Source organism: Carettochelys insculpta, chromosome 4, assembly GCF_033958435.1.
Source record: "Carettochelys insculpta isolate YL-2023 chromosome 4, ASM3395843v1, whole genome shotgun sequence".
Taxonomy (NCBI): domain Eukaryota; kingdom Metazoa; phylum Chordata; order Testudines; family Carettochelyidae; genus Carettochelys; species Carettochelys insculpta.
The window spans coordinates 24,675,631-24,691,721 of NC_134140.1; the positions used below are offsets into that span (position 1 = coordinate 24,675,631).

Genomic DNA, 16,091 nt, shown 5'->3' on the forward strand with positions numbered 1-16,091 from the left:
GGTCTGATCCTATGCTATTTGCCATTCCTACATCCCGTACAGCAAGAAGGAAAACCTGAAGCCAGAATACATTTGAGTCATCTTTTTGCATAGTTTCCCTGAGGTAACAATCAGTGTTTGCAGTTGTTTTTCAGGTTGTGTTCAAAGGATGGGTAAGCACTACTTTATCACCCACTAGCTTATTTTGGGAAACCTAGTATCAGTCACATTTAACAAGTTGATCTTTCAAGATGTTTTACATAAGCATCTCAGCTAGAATCGAAGATCAATTATCCTGGGATCAAGAACCTTCAGAATAAAGGACTGAAATAGTTCCAATAAGACTCGCCATTTAATGCAGCAAAATACCACTCACTTGAGCAATTATCAGAAGTCGCTTTAGGAGAGATTTATGACTCAGTCATTTATAAATACAGGAAAGGGTCTTTCACATGCGGAAGGCTGAGAAATCAATTTACTGCAAATCAACTGCCTATGAATCATCATTTGCCTTCCATTCGACCTCCTGAAGTGCTGTAGCTGCACGTGAATATACCCTGGCTATGTCTACACTAACCCCTTCCTTTTGAAAACGGCATGGTAATGAGCAAGGTCAGAAGATGCTAATGAGGCACTGCCAGGAATATGCAGAACCTCATTAGCATAAAGGCAGCTGCAGCGATTCAAAAGTGCCACTTTCAAATCACGCACTGGCCGTGTAGATGGGGGCCTTTTGAAAGGACCCCCCAGTCTTCAAAAGCCCCTTATTCCTAGTGTGGATGCGGCTACTAAGTCCTGTCCATAAACAGAACTCACAAGCCCATGCAAAGTTAATATATTTCTCAAAATTTCCCCCTCCCAAATACTCATAATTTTGCAACCTCATAATTACATAATATGGTATAAAACAAAAAAGCAGTAAAGTAGCACTTTAAAGACTAACAAAATAAAGTGCTACTTTACTGCTTTTTTGTTTTGATAGTATATAGACTAGCACAGCTTTCTCGCTGTTACTACATAACATGGTAGTTTTTGTAGTGAACTGTTAAAGTTTTGAAACTGCATCCCTTGTAAAGTTAAAACATCTTGACTGGGAAGAAATTACACTTTTCAAACCTTGAAATTTTAGAAGTTGAAGATTTTGCTCAAAATTTTGGTCCCATTTTTAAGAAGAAAAAAACTCATGAAATTTATATTGTTTTCCATAATTAGTCTGAATCTGTATTTCACAATAAGAACATCTAATTGTGACTATTCTACATGGGCCTGATTTGATTTTTGGACCTTCTTTTCCATTTATTAACCTACAGTCCTAAGTGCACTGTGTATGTTGTGTATTTGTATTATGTAACTGCCAAGAAACTTAGTTCACTTTTGCAATTTTGTCCCTCCCCAAAATTGTATTTTGTCTGCATACTAGTGCACCCTGTAAGCAGAGTGCTTGGGCAGCCACTCAGGAGAGATTCAGGGTCTGCCCAGCTGATTAGCACAGCACTCACAGCTGGCAACATGTGTTTCAATTGGTGGTGCCCCTCTGCACATTCCTTGGTGAACATAAAATATATTCTGTCCCTGGACAGAAAGCAGAGTGAGCACTTCCACCCACACGGAATACCAGGGCTCTGCATCTCAGCAGCATATCACTTGGTGAGGAAAAGGTTAATTTCTCACTCTTTACCTATAGCTCTAAGTAAAATGTCCTGACATTACTTGAAATGGAAGCTGTATTGATTCTTATGTCACTTTACTGTCCAAGGTTAATCTGAATGGTTGCTCTTGTAGGTGGCAATGGTCAATTTTATTAGAGTAGGGAATAGAGCAGACCTTAGCATTAGAACCAGAATCAAGCTACCTCTGTCCACAACAATCTCTTCATTGTCCTTGGAAGAGGCAAGATTCCTGGGAGCAGAACACACTATACACGTTTTCTGAACTGACTTTCACAGTGAAAGAGACTATGAGGGGGGGAAAAAAAAATCACATAGTCCAAGCTAAAATGGAGGCTCTCAGGCATCTGCCTTTTTAAAGCCTTTGCAAACCTCTTCTCACCTTATTAGTGGGATCTTTTTACAAACAAGCCTGGGGCTGTATTTGAGTCAGATTTCATCTTCAACCAGGGTTTGGGGGGGTGACATTTTCAAGCAGCTAAACCTCTTAAAATAACATTTCCATTCTTTAAACAGTTCACCATGCAAAGCTTTATTTTATTAATTATTTATTGAAGTTATAATTCTTCACCTGAGGCAACGTAATGGATCGGCATCGTAGAAACATCTGTGTCACAAGGATGGGATCCTTTTGAAAAGTGAGGAAGAGAAAAGGGATCTAGAGAAGAAATGCTTTGTTGTAATGACTCTCTTTTTAAGGCAAAGACAGACAGAGGGAAAGATTGGAGATGGGCTCCAACCCAATCAAAGTTTCAGGGTATTAGGAGTAGGATTTCCATTCGGGCCTAACTCTAATTTAAAATGACACTAAGTTCTTGCTGTCAAGAACTGTATTTCTCATTGTTAGCAGCATCTGCACAGCATCTTGTATTGCTGAATTTGCTATCATTGTTCAAAAATTTTGCCTACCATGTATGTTCAAGCAAAGCCAAAAATCCTAATAACAAACAGCTGCTATAGAACACCTGCTACAATATCTCCGTTTGATTTACAATCTGTTTGACAGAATGCTGACTCTGAACTCTTTGACATATGGAGCCTTTGCCTGAGCTACCATCCCATCAAACAAAATGCCAATCAACGTATATTGCACAGGGAGAATTTAGAGAATTTAACACGGCTCTAAACTAAAAGAGGCTGCCAATTTCCCTCAAAATATAGCCTGCTTTGTACTTCACTCCTAATATAATTGCACCATTATAAACTGGACTCCATACATACCTCCTTTGTTCAGGTATTATAGAGTTAAGTTTTAGTCATTATCTGTTAAGTGCTGAAGGTATGCTGGATGCAAAACAAGGCCTTGAAGAAACTATGGTTCCTGCCCGGAGGGACATTAAGTCTATTCTGAAAGTTGCAACAGCATCAAAAACAAACTAACTCTAAAATGTCCATTAAAGCAATTTTAATGAGGCGGTTAAGCCCCGAACATAGCAGCTAGTCTGCAAATTGTGTGGATAGCATGTTTAGCACAGCCTCTCTGTGTGTAGCTGCATTACATATGCTATAGCACAAATTGGTAATTTATCTTTAGACGTGCCACCATCGCAGGGTTCCACAAACTAGAGCCTATGTGTATCTCACAGCTGTGGTTTCAACATGGGAACAAGAATAGGCATAACTATTCTGTTCAATAGTAACAGAAAGAAAGTGGTGCTAGTCTACATATGATCAAAACGGATTCCAGTAGCATTTTAAAGACTAACAGAATAATTTATTAGCTGATAAGCTTTTGCGGGACAGGCCTACTTCTTTAGATCATAGCCATACCAGAACAGACTCAATATTTAATGCACAGAGAACCAAAAATAGTAATCAAGGTTGACAAATCAGAAAAATAATATCAAGGTGAGCAAATCAGAGTGAGTTGGGGGGAGGGGGAAAATCAAGAATTAGATGAAGCCAAGTATACAAAAGAGCCCCTATAATGACCTAAAAAATTCCCATCCTGGTTCAAGCCACGTGTTAATGTGTCAAATTTGAATATAAAAGAGTTTGGCAGCCTCTCTTTCCAAAGCAGTGTGAAAATTCCTCTTCAGTAAGACACAAACTTTCAGGTCATTAACAGAATGGCCCACTCCATTAAAATGCTGGCTGACCAGTTTGTGAATCAGGAGTGTTTTTATGTCTGTTTTATGCCCATTCATTCTTTGTCTAAGAGAGTTTGAAGTCTGTCCAATATACAGAGCATCTGTGCTTTGTTGGCACATGATGGCGTATATGATGTTAGTTGAGGAACATGAGAATGTGCCCGTAATTCTGTGAATAATCTGGTTAGGTCCAGCGATGGTATCTCCAGAACAGATATGTGGACAAAGCTGGTGATGGACTTTGTTGCAAGGAAAATTTCCAGGATTGGTGTTCCTGCGGTATAAATTGTGGTTGTGGGTGAGAATCCTCGTAAGGTTGGGAGGTTGTCTGTAGGAGAGAACAGGCCTGTCACCTAGGGCCTTCTGAAGTGTGACATTTTAATGGAGTGGGCCATTCTGTTAATGATCTGAAAGTTTGCGTCTTACTGAAGAGGAATTTTCACACTACTGTGGAAAGAGAGGCTGGCTATGATCTTGAAGAAGTGGGTCTGTCCCACGAAAGCTCATCACCTAATAAATTATTCAGTTAGTCTTTAAAGTGCTACTGGACTGCTTTTTTGTTTTTATTCTGTTCAATATGCTCGCTGTAACAAATTATCAGGAACAAAATAAACACAGCTTGTCTAAAATCCACCATCTCCTTGTTATTTTATCAGGGAGGATTTTTATATTACATTTTATTTTCTCTCAGATGCACTAAAAGGAGACACTGCTTTTACTTTTTTCAATACTGTATTTCCCTCTGGATAAAATGTTAAATGGAGAGAAAATGCAGAGCTGGCTTTGAGTGCCATCTGATGGTATGGATGAAAATCATCCATATATTGTTTTAAATCATCCATGTATTATATTATTCTGAAGTAGACTGAACACCTTAAAATAATTTCAAAAAAATTTGTCACTGGTACAAAAGAAATGATTGAACCCACAAAAGAAACTATATGCCTAATTTCAGACATAAAAGTATTAGTTTCTGCAAAACCTGATGAGCTACTAATAAAGGCAAAAGATTATCTAAATCTGTGTATAAACCAGCTGGAGGCTACTGGAATGGGTACTTCTGCACATGAACATAAATCAGTACAAAATTGGTAGGTTTTTAAGCTTATGTTCTTTGTTTTTTACAAACATCTCCTCTTAGGTGTGATTTGGATACAGTAAAATTAATTTGCTACAAGGCTCAATGCTAACTTTTTAAGGCCTATGGAACATCACTGGCTCAGAGTCTTGGTCCACCCTGAAGTGTTCAAAAATGATGAAATTAACTTAAAAATGAGATGCTACATAACAAATCCAGGTTTCTTTTTGTTTGCCTTCTGATGCTTTCTAATGCATGAGCAAATCATGCGTTCAAGCTTCTTTCCGCAATCCTAATGGGCAGAAACTCACATTTTAAATGAAAACTGAGAGCCTTATACAACATGACACCAGGAGCTGAGCCTTTAAACACGACCACAGATATGACAAGACCCTCAATAAAATCCTGAGAGTTGGTAGCACTTTGGCTGTGAAAATGAGAAGGGTCAATTCATGCAGCTGCACAGACCCCTAGATGATCCAGTCTGCAAGAGCCATAAAGCCTATTCCATCAGCTCTGCTCCCCCTCCACATAGGGTGTTGCAATAGGAGATGTTTGGGGAAGAACAAGAGGTGCACCCCGGCATCCTTCTTTTCCTGATGCTGGAACCGTTGTAACAAGGGTGCAAGTTAGGGCTCTAACATGCACCAAGAGCAAGCAGTGCCCAAACCCTCCTGGAGAGGGGCATGACCAAATTTGGCCCAAGGGTTGGAGCATTAATAGCTTCCTTGGCCTGGGCTAGGAATGTGTGGGGAGTATGACACAAACATTGATCTGTGCTCCCCTTCAGACAACCGACTTTTGCTTATAGCTGTAGAGCAAACAAGAGTTCAGATCATCCTAATCAGTTTGGCCCAGTGCCATCTAACAAAGCAGGTCTTTGCCCATGAGAGCTTAGGCTTCAAAATATGTTAGTCTATAAAGTGCCACAGGACTTCTTGTTGTTCTCAAATTCTACACACACTGAGCTCATGAGGTGGAGTGAGTCCCACCTTGAAAAGACAGCATTGGTGAGGTAGTAATATCTTTCATTGGACCAACTGCAGTTGATGCACCAGAATCTGGGACAATGGTTGACAAGTTGTGGCCTGCAGGCCACACACTGGTTATCAAGATAAGCTTGCTGGAGGACCAGAAAGACAGGTTGTTTACCTAGCATCCTCAGGTACCTCTGCCTGCAGCTCCCATTGGCCTCTCTGGTGGTCAGCAAGAAGCTTAACTTGACCAGCTACATGCAGATTACCCATCACTGACACAGGGCATCTGACTCCCTCTCCCTACACCCCTAGGAGTGGGGATTCCTGACTCCCATGGGCATCTTAGTCCCTTTCCTGGCTTCCCATGCACACAGGCACGTGCTAGGATCAGGGAGAGCCTTGCCCACTTGTTGGTACCTCACACCTTCCTTGCTCCCCATCACAATTAGCCTGGTTCTGGAGAGCTTTTGCCTTTCTGGGAGGTGTCTGAGCTCCTTCTCCTGCTGCCACAATGGCTAAGAGCTGGGAGCCCCTTCCTCCTCTGAGTGTCTATCCCCTCCTCCCTTTCTTCATGTATGTGTCAGGAGCTGAGGAGACCCTGCCCCTCCGTGGGAGTCTGCCCCCATCTCTCTCTATTAGAACAAGGTACTAGGGAGTTGTCATTGTAGGTATCTGAGCCTTGTCCCCTCTCCATCTGAGTACCAGTGGTGCCTGCTCATACATGGGAATCTTAACTCCATCTCCCAGCCCCAAACTCCTATGTAAATCAGATTCTTGAAGGAGCTTCCCTTTTTTGGGAGGCAGGGGGTGTTTGAGCTCTTCCCCATGCCTGTGTGCGCACTACAAGTTGAAGGACCCTCTGTCTATGGTGGTTGGACCTTCCCTGTGGATCATGTGTGGAGTAATGTGTGGGGCTGGGCATTTCTCCCAACCCATCCACTTGTTCTGGGTTCTCTCACCAATGGTGGTTTACAGCAACTTGAATTATTCTAACTTTACTGCTGTATCTTGCAATAATCTGAATTATAATTATTACTGGAATTGTGTTTTAAATGAAATGTAAAGTGGTTTAAAGCTGTTACCCTTAGATTGGAAATAAACTACTCAAAATGACAAAGTGTAAGCAATACAGTATAGAATCCCATTTAATGCCAGTTTGTATTTACACATATTTGCACAATACAGATTATTAACCAGACATTTTATTTCAGTCTCCATTATACATTTATACAGTGCTTTGCAACTGATTTGGCTCACTTATTATTAGTACCACCACAATACCAGTCTTACTACTTGGTGCTTATCATTTACATGCTATCATGGATTATAACTGATAGTCTCAGAAACAGTTAGTATCATAAACAGTTACAGTGAATAGCATGTTCACTTTAAGAATACTTAAGAAAACTAAAATGGAAACTGGAGTTCTTGTTGCAACCTGGCTGGTGTGTGAAGAGGTGTCTCCCTCCAAAAGACCTGTTGAAATCATATCTAACTAATAAATAGCAAAAAAGTTCAGTTCTAGACACACCAATCACATGGCACCAGATTCAACCTAATTATACAATTAACACTTTGCTAGAAACCACTGAATAAATACAAGAAGCATTACATTGTCGGTTGCCTGCAAGATATCCATTCTACACTGAAAGTATGAAAGGGCAATGTTGTGAATGTTTCACGAGTAAAGTGCTTTTAACATCAAGCGGATGAACACACCCTAGTAGTGTACCACAGAAAGAGTTCGTTTTGGTTAAAATGAGTTCATGCATTTACTCTGCAGGAATTCTGTGCATTAATGTAGAATATTTAACTAGAATTTATAGCCTCAATCCTACAGGGTACAAGCACTGAGTAGAGTGTTTACACCTACAAAACTCAACTAAAACTCTGGAATAGCACACATTTTGAACACTGCTACAGCAGGTTTTGTTAAGAAGCCAAACCTTTGGTAGTGTTAATGCAGTATACATTGAAGGTATCATTGAACCATTCCATGAGCTCAATATGCAGCTGAAAGGAATGGGGAAAAGAAAAAATCAAAAGCAAATTTCATGGCTTTTTGCACTGTGCTTCTCCAGTCATGCTCTATTTTCACATGCCGTCCTGCAGGGGTAAGTTTAGACATGCAGTTTAAGCAAGTGATTGCTTTCAGTTCAAAGACAGGCCACTTGCTGCCAAGACGACCCTCCAGAATTGTGCTGAATTCAATTATGCTGCCTTGCCTCAAGTTCAACAACACTTTCTTAAACTCGTTGCTTGCCCTCAGCACAATATCTTTGGTTATATCATCCTCCTCTACAGCTTTAGTTCCATTTTTCACATTGAAAGGCATGCCCACAGTTATTTCGAATTTGTACCGATCAAACCTTTTCATGTGACAGTTATGCTTTGTCAGATACTTGAGACGACACAGTTCCTCCTCCTCCATGGTAACATTTTTGGGGTCACACGCAGGGTAGGTTTCACCATACAAACATCTAATCCAATCACCAATAAAGAGCGGAAGCATGTTTATTGCAGATTCTGCACTATTGTCAATTTCTGTAACCCTGACATATTTGAAACGTCCAGTCCAGGTCACTCTGTGTCCTTCCAAGTGACTACACAGAATTTGGGTACGTGCCATATTAGTCTCCTTCCATGACCGGGGTCCACAGAGAAAGCCATACTGATTCCATGTTAAGGTAGAGTTGTAGACCTTCATTCCCTCTGATCGGTACACATAGAACCAACAGAACAACACCACAGCAGTAATCCACACCAAAATGAGTTTCACAATAGAACTCCTGGTTAGGGATTTCATCATTTCAACCATCGAGAAGTTCGTTTTTGTCCACCATCGGAAAAGCAAAGGAATACCACACAAAACAAGAGTCACCACAATTTTCATGAGCTCCAGAGATATGAACCACTTTATGAAATGTACAAGACACATGAGTGCAATGCCTACCATTAGAACTGGGAGTGCAAAAAGAAACAGAAAATAGCCAACTGATGCACGAATGAGACCAATGCAGGAGGACTCTTGCAAAATAACCACTGAGAGTTCACACCACATGAAACACACCAGGTAGGGAACCAGATAACAATAGGTGCCTTTAAAATTCCGCAGTTGTGCCATTCTGAAGAACAGATAGAACAAGTATAGGAACAGAAGGCATGGGAGGCTCACATTTAGGATGAAGAAGTGGCCTATAGGAATAGTAAAGAAGGTTTTACCCAAATATTTTAAATAGCCTAAATTTACAGGTAGTATCTGCAACAGAGAGAGGGAGCCAGCAGCCACCTCAGTCATTAAAGCTCTTCGGGTATAAGGTTCCGCACAAGTGCTTAAACTCATATAACTTGTCACTGTGAAGAAAACAGAAATTGTCGCCAGCTCTGAGCACGGTATGAAGTCTTTGCTTGCTATGGGGAAGGAAAAAATGACAAAGAAAACCGAGAGCAAAAAGTAAACATATGGCTCTAAATGATTCCAACCAAAGTTCACTTCTGCTTGCTCAACATCGAGATTTGGCTCGAAACGAAGCAATAAGTCAGTCAAGGTGCGGAAGTTTTCCCAGGCCTTACTGTCTTGAAAGACTTTCAGTGTGCAAATCACCATGGAAATGAAGGACAGATAGAAGATGACTAATGGGATAAAGAAGGCAAAAAAGTCAATTGTCAGATTACTGATGATGAAGAAGAAGATGAGAGCATTGATGTGGTGTGTTGGAATAATAGTAGACAGCCAATGCATTCCTGCCTTAGATGCGATATCTATAAGATACTCTTTAATTTCCATAATGGCATGAAGAGGATATTTTACAACCTGAAAAGAAAGGAAAACAGATAGTTTAACACCACTTTTGTACCTGTATGGAATGTACATTCATGTTAAAGCAGGTGCAGTAACTCAAGACTAACTTGCTTTGAAATATTTCTACTCAGGAGGTGGGGCACAGCAAAATGGGATTTTCTTTGTGACAGTTTTGATATCAACTTCAGCAGATATGGCACAAATTACATTACTTGTCTTTTGGTATCTAAAAGTTTTCAGAAAGGAAGACAAATCTAATTATCAATGTCATATCATTTTTATTAAAAGGCTTCCTAATCTCGTATTCAGTAGAAACCTACTTGAGCAGACATGCCAATAGATATTATGAATTACTGCAATTCTGTACTATAGAATCACCGAATACTAAAACTGGAAGAGACCTCAAGATTTCATCAAGTCCAGTCCCCTGCACTCACTGCAGGTCCATGCACCATTCAGATCATGCCTAACAGATGTCTATCTCATCTGCTCTTAAATATCTTGTATCTTTCCTTTACTTGTCACTATTAGCTTCTCCAGTGACTCTGTCACACACCGTGTACTGTTATTCATACTGGCACTAAGTGATTGTCTACATAGCAAAATTACTACAAGGCAAGCCAGGGTGTGAATCTGTGGTAGGCTAGCTTGCCACCCATACTGTCCCACTGGGATGTTGCTAAAGCTCAGTGAAAGCATGCTAAGTGGTACAGTATCGCAGCAGTGTTTGTAAGGGACATGAAACTAGAGCTTCCCATGCAGTAGATTCATACCCTGACTTGCCCTTGCAGTAGCTTGCCATGTGGACAGGCCAACCCTTTACAGCTCGTTTGCATTTTTCCAAAATTTTGCTTCCAAAGTATGTAATCGAGCAGGTATCAAACCATGTTAGCCCTTCTCAACCTCTTTATTTATTGTAAACACCTAGTACTATTTCATCTCCCTTCCTATGCACATAATACACAGGTTTAAATATTCCACGTATCCTCCAAGGGATTTCCTGCCCAGCAGAGCGACACTTGTCAAATACCACTGGAGTTACTGTCGGAGGGTGCGGGGGGGGGAGAGGAGGGAAGACACTCCCTTTCTGGCAGGACAGATGGAAAGGACCTAAAAAAAGCTGGCAAATATAGAACTTTCACAGCCTCAAAACCACACCCAAAAAAATCAGTTTCCATGGTGCGCCTAACACATGCCTTTGTGTCAAGTACTTCAACAGAGATGTATACATCATCGCTAACTGGGGAAGCAAGCCCAGGAAGTTAACAGTGAAGTTATTCACTGCTGAAGTACATCTCCTTCAGAACATTATGTCAGTTACTTGGAAGCATTAGAGGAAATATAGTCTATTACTTGTCTCTTAAAATTTGATACACCATCCAAGGAGGACAAGTAAAGAACTCATGTACTGATTGCACTATGATGCTCACTACCTCTTGCTAGTTTGAAATTACATCAATGTACGCACGTACATCTCAGTTCTCCTATTTAGATTTTGTTTCTACTGTTAACAGAAAAGTGTTGGTCTGTACCAATCATGACCAACCAATTTCATCTTTTAATTCCCTCACCATAGAAAATGAGCTGTTTTAGAAACCTAGTCCATTGCCTAGTCCATGTTTTGCCATTTGCATATGAACATTTGCACATTTCATTCGTTATTTCCAGGCATCTCTAATTAATAAAAAGATATACAGTAAACACTGTCATAAACAGTGTCATGGCATTCTATCATCTCACATAACTGGCATTTTTAACTATAAGTAAATTTTAGTTATGTTTTCCATAAGTACAGTATAGCAAAAATAAAGACAAACAAATACAACACATCTGGTATAAGTTTACAGTGTACAATACTCTTGGTCCCCAGGCTGCTGGATATGAAGTTTACTGCACAACTAAATACAATTATGGCAAAAGGGAGACAGTCATCCACCACATGGTGAGTATAGAGATTTACTGTCCTTTTGCAAGATTAATTTTTACTTTTTCAATACATCTTCTTTCTAAATTTATGTCATATGTACAAAAAGATCACACAGTGTATGCGTACATGTGCAGCGATACACAAGGTGTACCAATGTTGATTTGGGTGACTAGATACAAGCTTTGAAGTTAGGCTATTTTGGCCATAAACTAAGATGTCTTCTTAACTAGTTTTCACCTTTAGTCGTAGTGGAAGTTCCTCAGGACTCTTTCCAACCAATTCGTCATCATCCTCTTCCTGAACAAACAGGTTAACTGGGATGATTCCCTTTGCATACTTCTTGGTTATTTCAACAAAATCATCCAAAGCAATATAGTTCTTAGCTGAAAGTTGTAATGAAGATAACAAAGAGAGAGCTCAAAATTACAGTAAACTAGCATCCCATTAATTATACAACAGGCACAATCTTTTCTAAGACAGATGCTGAAATTATTTTCTAACAAACTTTGTGTTTGTACTATGGAAAAATTGAACCTCTATTAATTTTGGTGGCAAAAAGTGGTCATAGTACATCCTGTAAGTGTAGTGGGTCTTCTTTAGATGAGTATTTGTTACTATAGTATGCAAATTACAGGAAAAAATAAATTGTGAATATGTTCATGAAGCTAACTACATGCAATATAATGTATTTCATATTTTGTGTCCAGGTTTCATCAGGATTAAAGCTGCAAAGGTACTTGTATACTTATTCCAGCGCCCTGCAATTTTATCAGATTTCAGATCACATTATTATTTATCTTGGTACAAGCTAAGCATTGTAGGGTGGTTGTGTCAGAATCCAACAACAGCATTTAGCTTCCCTTTATAACATTTTAGGAGTAAAAACAATTAGTTTTTCAGTAGCTGCGATGCTAAAAAGACCTCTTCCATGTCCCACTGAACGCCTGCACTGAGAAGTCAGTTTCCCGGTAACTACATCACTTATATGCCTATCATATCTTGGAAACCATTCAGTAAAACGAGCAACATCTCTTAATTCTCACACACGACTCCAAACAATCTCCCTCTGTCCAAAATCAGTTTGGCTACTATATATTTTCCTCAAACAAATATATTCATCAGCATGCTATGAAGCATCATTATATGTGATCTAAACTGAATGGCTAACGAATTGAACACAGCTCATTTAAATAATGTAGTAGCTGATTTTCTCGTCTTATCTGTTTGCTTACTTGCTGATTTGCCCAATACAGAAGCACTCAAATTCAATACACTACACATGCCATTGCTTAAATTTAGCCATGCTCGGGACAAAGTGGCAGAAGGCTGCCTCTGCATACAATAGCAGGATACAGAACAATTTGGGCTAAGAACTCGGAGACAAATCTCTTACTCCTCTTTCAGGAAGCATCCACACAAAGCGCACTATACGCTTTAAGCATGTCCCCGGCCACAAGGAGTTCTGAATCTCATATAGTACTAAAATAAAAACAGATGAGAACAAGATGTACACGATTGCACAAGTAATTGGTTTTTTTTTTAAATGACAGATCACACGTGCACGCAAGCCTGTGAAATGACAGTGTGGGGCTGCAAACTGGTGGAGGGGGGGAAATGAGTTTATATGAAAAGGGAAGTGGAAAAGGATGAAAAAGGGCTTATCAGGGAGGCACAGAACAACGAAAAGATGGAGAGAAACATGGAGGTTACATCTCGCCTGAGGACCTGCTTCCTTGCATGAGGGTGGGACAGTGGGAGAAGGGTTACTCACCTTCTGCAGTAACTGCAGTTCTTTGATAAAGGTGGAACACCGCAGGGACAGCCAAAGTGTCTGGACACACCTGAATGTACAGCCAGAAGGTTTTAAGCACTGCCTATGGGGCTGTCTGTGCATGCACAAGCCCTGTTCCCCTCAGCTCCTTCTCTGCCCTGATAGGCACACAGAGGATTCCCGGAAGCAGAGGGGAGGAAGGGCAGGTGCTCAAGCACCCACAGGGACACCCCTCTTGAAGAACTGCAATTACTGCAGAAGGTGAGTAACCCTTTCTTCTTCTTCCAGGTGGCCCTGTGGATACTCCACCTAAGGTGACTATGAAGCAGTGTGTCTGCTGGAGGTGGGTGCTTCTGGCAGCATAATGTCTTTATCAGTAGAGAAGGAACTGAGGGGAACAGAGCTCACACATGCGCAGTATCTCTCCCTGTCAACAGGCTCTCAGTGCATGCACAGACAGACCCATAGACACTGCCTAAAATCATCTGGATGTGCAAACAGAGGTGCCCAGAAACCTAGGGTGGAGCACCCACAGGGACACCTCAAAGAAGGGGCAGTTGAGGGGCAGAATAACAAGTCATATAAAGTCAGGAATTTATTAGAAAATTATGTTCTTTACAACTTCGTCAAGTCCTACTGCTGGAAGCTCAAGGGGTGGGAGAGTTTCATAGGCTGCCACTAAGCTCCTCCTACACCAAGAGGGTAAGAGACTCCCCTCTAGCCCTATGAATGGAATAGCCTCTGTGAACTTCCCGAGGAGTACTGGGACACAAGATCATGTACACAGTTGTCTCAATCCCCTCCTACGGCCTGTCCCAACCAGCGTAGCTTAGTCAGTTTCCATGGTAAACAAGTTCAATGTCAATTATGGGGAAAAATTAATGCCAACTTTCCCCACACACTGAAGCACCTGATATTGCTTCAAATATGAAAGACTTTTGAATGACAAAAACCGACAACAAGCCTCCCACACAGTAAGTTTAGAGAGTCAGCTGACAAGTGATATGAAGTCTCATCTACTTAATTCTTTTCTGAACACAAGTTACACAGAAGACATTGAAACAATTATCTATAAAAGTGAAGGATTTTTTGTACTGGATTTGTGGTCTCACCGTAATTTTAGAACAGTTTTACATAAAATACTACCTTTATAGAAAGCTCACAGCATCTTTTATAAAATAATGTTCCTACCCCCAAAATGTAACAAGTATAAAAAGAGCGTTCCAGAATGTATAAAAAAAGGCAACGTCACATGCCTCTATCTTAAATCTAACAAGGATATATGTTGATTTGCACATTTAAAGCATATATTTTAAAGTAGTCTTGCAGCAGACTGGGCATGTCAAAAATTGTCAAGAAACTTGTTAAATTTTATTCCTTATTCCCCTTCTTTGCTGTTTGGAAGAAGAACAGAACAAACTGCCTAGGGAAGTTGTGCAATGTCCTTCACTGGAGGTTTTCAAGAGGAGTAGAGGGTTGGAATGGAGCAAAATTCTTTGACAGTGCTTCTTGGATATGCTGACAGTCAGCGGTCTCAGTTTGTAATGCATGACTGACGTGTTAAATCAAATGCAACGATATTTACATTCTCAGACACTGTAATCATTGTACACAGACAGATAATGTCACCTATAATAGCCTATATGGTCTTCTCAGTTCACCCTGTACAAAATCTTTGCTAACAGGCCTTAAGTCAAGTTTTCACATGTTGGGAACACATTAAATCAAAATAAAACTTGCCTCTGGCAGAATATACAACATAAGTTAAACTGATTGGGGCTTGAAAGTGAATGTGCGCTAGTAATAGCTACTTCTGCTCATGCATGGACAGCCAGCTCTATATCTGCAGAGGAGAGAACAGCCACCTCCAACTTTAAGTCATGAAAACTTCTCATTTCTAAATGTCATTAGTAACTTGACACCCAAGTCTCTCTTCAATTGATATTAAAAGCATATGTTGTAGGTTCTACTTTATTATTCAGATTTTTCTTCAGTTTGGTTATGACAAATTCCCTGCCTCCTCCATTTGCAGTAAAAAAAAGGAATGTGCACATCAATCTCTGCCTACACTCACATATAGGTTCATTACCCTCCTGTTATTTCATCTGCCATTTAAGCCTTCAGAGAATTATTGGCCCCTTTATCCCCCACCACTGTGAGCTGCTGAAGGATCCAGAACAAAGTGGCTCGTTTTGCATGTGTTTGTTACCAGCATCAATGAGAAGCATTGATTCAGAAGATCAGCAGGTAAGGGATGGAATGTACAATACCATCATCAATGTGTGCCAAAGCAGAAGATTCTCCAATGAACTCATGACACCTCTTCCAATATGGGGCGGGGGAGAAAAAATGATGTGGCAATCTTGGCCCTACGCTATTTCCATTTTTCAAGAAGTGGAAATTGATCCATAAAACCCAGTGGGACCCACGTCTATGTGAAATGCCTGGCAAGGCTAGGATAAAATTCATGTCCAACTTCAATCCCCACGCCAAATAGAATCCTGTGCTTTCCTCTCTAGGGCCACCATATTAGGGCAATTTTCATTAACTTGTCATATGTAAAACTGCAAAAGTACCAGTTCATCTGGAGAATGATACTTTCAGCACATACATATGATGAGCCCCAGGAAACGAAGGAAAGTGGGGAGCTGTCCCAGGGCCTGGTGATTTTAAAGTATCTGGGGCTCCTGGGCACCACAGCCATTACCTTGTCAGCAGCAGGAATCCCATGTCCTTGAAATCACCACTGGAGCTCCAGAAGTGAACATCTGGTGGTGCTGAAGGGCTAGCTGAGGAGTTT

General features: G+C 40.5%; 1 protein-coding gene across 1 annotated transcript in view; it reads right to left on the reverse strand.

The window, feature by feature from the left end:
- Positions 1-6,923: 6,923 nt before the first annotated feature.
- The window catches only part of WFS1 (wolframin ER transmembrane glycoprotein), a 57,291-nt gene continuing 48,123 nt past the window's right edge, over positions 6,924-16,091 (reverse strand). Inside the window, exons 7-8 of the mRNA XM_074992465.1 lie at positions 11,758-11,903; positions 6,924-9,605 (exon numbers count right to left, since the gene is read on the reverse strand). Of these exons, the coding sequence (XP_074848566.1) occupies positions 7,794-9,605; positions 11,758-11,903 (1,958 nt within the window). The 3' untranslated portion in view covers positions 6,924-7,793. The remainder of the gene's footprint in view (positions 9,606-11,757; positions 11,904-16,091) is intronic.